Raw genomic sequence first — 6,000 nt, forward strand, 5'->3', positions numbered from 1 at the left:
GTTGTGGGGAAAACAGGAGGACAGAGCATTATGTACACTGCCTTGAACTCTAAGTGAAAGCTGGGATGGAAATATAACAAATAAATAAAATACAGATGTTGGAGAAGTTAAATTCATTCTGGCTAAGCCTCCATAACTGTTTCAGCACTTATTTCTATTTTTTTAGCTTTACCTATTGTCAGCCCACCTCCCTATCTACATGCGGTCCATAAAGTTAAAAATAAGCTGCTCTTTCCAAACTCACCTCTTTCCAAAATGCTTTTGAAAAAACATTTTACTGATAGTTTACCAAATGCTTCATGGATTCTCTGAATCAACTAGTCCAAACACACATACCCTTATGGCTGGAGGATAAACAAGGAATCCAGGGTCCTCTATGGAAGATAGCCCTGTCCTTGAATTTTCGTATGTGAAAGAAGAGAGGATGAAAGTGACCCCACAACTTTCCTCTCCAGTCACCAAAGTCCAGACTAATTTCACATTCCAGAGCATACTTCACTGATCTGCATGTATGTTTTATGCAAATCCTGTTGTCTCACTTTATTTTAAGAGAGCAATAGTCACCAGAATAAAGGGGCAGAATTTGGTTTAAAGTATTACTGAAATGTACATACAGTCTGTCCCTTTATGGCCTCACACCCACCCTTCAACTGAATCCAAGAGATTTCTGTGAGGATAAAGATTATGAGGTACTCATTCAAAATTCTCCTCCTCTTGCAGCACACAACTTGTAAAGGCAGTTTAAGTACTCCCTTCTATCCTAATAGTACATAGAAAAGGATTGAATAGCTGAAAATGGGTATTATAATGCACATAACTGACAACGCAGTACAGCTTTCTTCTATTTTCTGTTCCATGTTCCTCCACCCTTAATTATGGACTACAATACCCTTTAAAAAACCCTGCCTGTTGATTCTAGGTAACAATGCAAAAATAATTAACCCAGCTCCAGATGGACCAATTTAGATGTGCACAAAAGAACTGGTACATCTAGAACAGCCATTAAATTTTGGGTACTGGCTCAAAATCTGCCTCAAAGGATGAGGACAATCACTTGCCATTAAGTGCCTATCCATAGTGACCATGCTCAATGAAATAGGTAAAGGATGTGTTTCCTCTTTCCCTTCGTTTTAGCAAGACAACTGGGCAAGGAACTGAGGAGCTATGAGATGATGCACTGAATAGGGAGAAAAAGAAAAAAATGAGAAAACCAATTCATTCAAATGATACACATTTGAATGAACATCTGACTAACCATAATACATAAAGATTGGGCTCAGGTGACTGGGGGTGGGGGGGAGAAATCTTCCTCCCTCTGGGCACTTCTTCTTCCAGGTTGCAGGCTTGAGAAAAGTCCACACAGGAGGTGGACTTTGGTAGGACTTCTTGCAAGGGTGTCCTTAGTAGCTCGAGGGGAATAGGAGTCCACGGATCTCAACTAGGGAGGTGGAGGAGACCGAAGGAAGAATTGGGGGCGGGGTGAGGCAGGAGCTGAGGGTCAAATAGCTGCCCGAAAAAACGCCTCTTGCCACAACTAAGCCCTTGAGTCTAGCCTCCCCCTCTGCTTGTCCCTCCCGACAGGGCTGCCCTTGCATGCATGCGGGCGTCCATCCGTCCCTCACCGGTTAATACGGTGCGCGAAGGCCCTTCGCTCAGGAGCCGCCATGCTCTCTCCAACGCGAGCGCGCCCGCCGCCAATCCTTCGCCCGCGAGTCCCAGAGGGCGAAAGGACGGAACGAGGCTCCACGCTGCCTTCGGAGGGAGCCGCCGCCTGGGTGAGCGAGCCGACGGCGACGACCGACCGAGCGAGCAGGGGGCGGAGCCCAGGTGGGGTCCTTGGTTTCCAGCGGCAGGGACAAAAGCGCTCCCTATCGGCTTCAAGCCGAAACAACCACGATCACTTCTCCGCACACCCTCTCCTCTCCGATTCCCAGGCTTGCTTTCTCTTTTGCCTCGTTTCCCGAATTGGTCGCTCGGCTGGGGTCGATAAAAGCTATCCGAGGCTCTAGCTGCAGGAGAAACTGTTCTGAGTGCAGAAGGTTAACCTTAAAAATATGCATTAAATAAGAAGGAAGGAGAATGCGTAGCAACACGACCAGAGTCTATTGTTTCCGTTTCTGATGTCCCCCTGCGGACATACATACTCACTTATCTGCCTGGTAATATGGGAACAAACTTCTGGCCAGATAGTTTGTCCCACGAGGCATTAAGTACTGCGGTAGATGCCAAAAAATATCGGAAAAGAGGTTTTTTCCTGCCAGGGAACGCCTAAGGCTATTTCTGTTGAAATACGAACTTGCATCGTTTAAAACCAAAGAAAGTAGTTTGTTGTTAGTTGCGAAATCGTGTCCAATTCATTGCAACCCCATGGACAACATACCTCCAGTCCTTCCTGTCCTCTACCATCTTCTGGAGTCCATTTAAGCTCACGCCTACTGCTTCAGTGATTCCATCCAGCCACCACATTCTCTGTTGTCCCCTTCTTCTCTTGCCCTCAATCTTTCCCAGCATTAGGCTCTTCTCCAGTGAGTCCTTCCTTCTCATTAGGTGGCCAAAGTATTTGAGTTTTAGCTTCAGGATCTGGCCTAAAGAGCAGCCAGGGTTGATCTCCTCTAGGACTGACCGATTTGAATGCCTTGCAGTCCAAGGGACTCGCAGGAGTCTTCTCCAGCACCATAGTTCAAAGGCCTCAATTCTTTGGTGCTCACCCTTTCTTATGGTCCATCTTTCACTGCCATACATTGCAACTGGGAAGACCATAGCCTTGACTATACGCACTTTTGTTGACAGGGTGATGTCTCTGCTTTTTAGTGTTCTGTCTAGATTTGCCATGGCTTTCCCCCCGAGGAGCAAGCGTCTTTTAATTTCTTGGCTGCAGTCCCCGTCTGCAGTGATCTTGGAGCCCAGGAAAATAAAATCTGTCACTACCTCTATTTCTTCCCCATCTATTTGCCAGGAATTGAGAAGGCCGGATGCCATGATCTTGGTTTTCTTAATGTTAAGTTTCAAGCCAACTTTTGCACTCTCCTTCTTCACCCGCAACAAGAGGCTCTTTAGTTCCTCTTCGCTTTCTGCCATTAGAGTGGTATAATCTGCATATCTTATGTTTTTTATATTTCTCCCAGCAATCTTAATTCCAACTTTTGATTCATCTAACCCTGCCTTTCTCATGATGTGCTGTGCATGTAAATTAAATAAGCAGGGCGACAGTATACAGCCTTGCCGGACTCCTTTCCCAATTTTGAACCAATCAGTGGTTCCATGTCCAGTTCTCATGGTTGCTTCTTGACCCGCATATAGGCTTCTCAAGAGACAAAAAAGATGGTCTGGTACTCCCATCTCTTTAAGAACTTGCCACAGTTTGTTGTGATCCACACAATCAAAGGCTTTAGCATAGTCAATGAAGCAGAAGTAGATGTTCTTCTCGAACTCCCTAGCTTTCTCCATGATCCAGCTTATATTGGCAATTTGATCTCTAGTTCCTCTGCCTCTTTGAAATCCTGCCTGTATTTTTGGTAGTTCCACATACTGCTGGAGTCTATCTTGTAGGATTTTAAGCATACAGTAACTTTACTAGCAAGTGAAATGAGTGCAATGGTGTGATAATTTGAACATTCACTGCCTTTCTTTGGAATTGGAATGTAAACTGATCTTTTCCAATCCTGTGGCCACTGTTGAATTTTCCAAATTTGCTGGCAAATTGAGTGTAGCACTTTTACTGCATCATCTTTTAAGATTTTGAATAGCTCAGCTGGAATACTGTCACCTCCACTAGCTTTGCTGTTGCTCAGCTTTTCTAAGGCCCACTTCACTTCACATTCTAGGATGTCTGGCTCGAAGTCAGTGACCACCTCATTGTGGTTATCAGGGACATTAACCTCGTTCTTGTATAATTCTTCTGTGTAATTTTGCCACCTCTTCTTAATCTCCTCTGCCTCTGTTAGGTCCCTGCCATTTTGGTCTTTTATCATGCCCATTTTTGCATGAAACGTTCCCTTCATCTCCAATTTTCTTGAAGAGATCTCTGGTCCTCCCTATTCTATTGTTTTCTTCTATTTCTTTGCACTGTTCATTTAAGAAGGCATTCTTATCTCTTCTAGCTATTCTCTGGAATTCTGCGTTCAATTGGGTGTATCTTTTTCTCCCTTGCTTTTCACTTCCCTCCTTTCATCAGCTATTTGCAAAGTTTCCTCAGACAGCCATTTTGCTTTCTTGCATTTCTTTTTCTTTGGGATGGTTTTATTGCTACCTCTTGTACAATGTTGCGAACCTCCGCCCATAGTTCTTCATGCACTTTGTCTATCAGATCTAATTCCTTAAATCTATTTGTCACCTCTACTGTATATTCATCAGGGATATGATTTAGCTCCTACCTGAGTGGCCTAGTGCTTTTCCCTACTTTCTTCAGTTTAAGCCTAAACTTTGCAACGAGAAGCTCATGGTCTGAGCCACAGTCAGCCCTGGTCTTGTTTTTACTGACTGCATACAGCTTCTCCATTTTTGGCTGCAGAGCACATAGTCAATCTGATTTCTGTGTTGACCGTCTGGTGATGTCCATGTATAGAGCCGCCTCTTGGGTTGTTGGAAAAGAGTATTTGATATGACCATTGTATTCTCTTGACAAAATTCTGTCAGCCTGTGCCCTGCTTCATTTTGTACTCCAAGGCCAAGCTTGCTTGTTATTCCGGTTATCTTTTGGCTTCCTACTTTAGCATTCCAATCCCCCATGATGATAAGGACATCATTTTTGGGTGTTAGTTCTATAAGGTGCTGTAGGGTTTCATAGAATTGGTCAATTTCATCCTCTTCAGCACCGGTGGTTGGGGCATAGACTTGGACTACTGTGATATTGAATGGTTTGCCTTGGATTCAAACTGAGATCATTCTGTCGTTTTGGGGATTGTATCCCAGTATTGCTTTTCCTACTCTTTTATTGACTATGAAGGCTACTCCATTTCTTCTGAGGGATTCTTGCCCACAGTAGTATACCTGATGGTCATCTGAATTAAATTCACCCATTCCTGTCCATTTTAGTTCGCTGATTCCTAAGATGTCAATGTTCAGTCTTGTCATCTCTTGTTTGACCACGTCCAGCTTGCCTTGATTCATGGATCTTACATTCCAGTTTCCTATGGAGAAAAAATCTTTACAGCATTGGACTTTCCTTTCACCACCAGATATATCCACAGCTGAGTGTCCTTTCGGCTTTGGCCCAGTCGCTTCATTCTTTCTGGCGCTACTAGTACTAGCCCTCTGCTCTTCCCCAGTAGCATATTGGATGCCTTCTGACCTGAGGGGCTCATCTTCCAGCGTCATATCTTTTTGCCTTTTGGTACTGTCCATGGGGTTTTCATGTCAAAGATACTGGAGTGGGTTGCCATTTCCTTCTCCAGTGGATCACATTTTGTCTGAACTCTCTGCTATGACCTGCCTGTCTTGGGCATAGCTCAAAGCTTCATTGAATTACACAAGCCCCTTTACCACGACAAGGCAATAATCTATGAAGGGGAAAGTAGTTTATGGGTTTTTTAAAAAAAGGTCTTCAACTTTATATGGATAACAATCTTATTTGTATTTATTTGGGAGCCCAGTAATGCTTCTTTGACACTGGGGCATTCTAAACAGAACAGAACAGAACAGAACAAAATAGAATAGAATAGAACAGAACCTTGGAGGTCTTCTGGTCCAGCCCCCTGCTCAAGCAGGAGGACCTATACCATCTCAGACAGGTGGTTGTCCAGTCTCTTTTTAAAAACATCCAGTGATGGAGTGCTCACGATTTCTGGGGGTAAACTATTCCACTGGTTGATTGTACTCACTGTCAGGAAGTTTCTCCTTAATTCCAGTTTGCTTCTCTTTTTGATCAGCTTCCAACCATTGTTTCTCGTCCTTCCCTCTGGTGTTCTTGTGAACAACCTGACCCCCCTCTTTGTGGCAGCCCCTCAGATACTGGAATACTGCTATCATGTGTCCCCTATTTCTTCTTTTCTTTAGACTAGC

General features: G+C 44.1%; 1 protein-coding gene across 1 annotated transcript in view; it reads right to left on the minus strand.

Annotated features, from left to right (window-relative positions):
* The window catches only part of DOCK6 (dedicator of cytokinesis 6), a gene marked incomplete at its 5' end in the record, with an annotated part of 204,374 nt that extends 202,708 nt beyond the window's left edge, over positions 1 to 1,666 (minus strand). The window contains one exon of the mRNA XM_081316526.1: positions 1,623 to 1,666. Within this exon, the coding sequence (XP_081172652.1) occupies positions 1,623 to 1,666 (44 nt within the window). The remainder of the gene's footprint in view (positions 1 to 1,622) is intronic.
* Positions 1,667 to 6,000: the final 4,334 nt, after the last annotated feature.

Source organism: Vipera berus (genome assembly GCF_964194415.1).
Source record: "Vipera berus genome assembly, chromosome: 2".
NCBI classification, from domain to species: Eukaryota; Metazoa; Chordata; class Lepidosauria; order Squamata; family Viperidae; genus Vipera; species Vipera berus.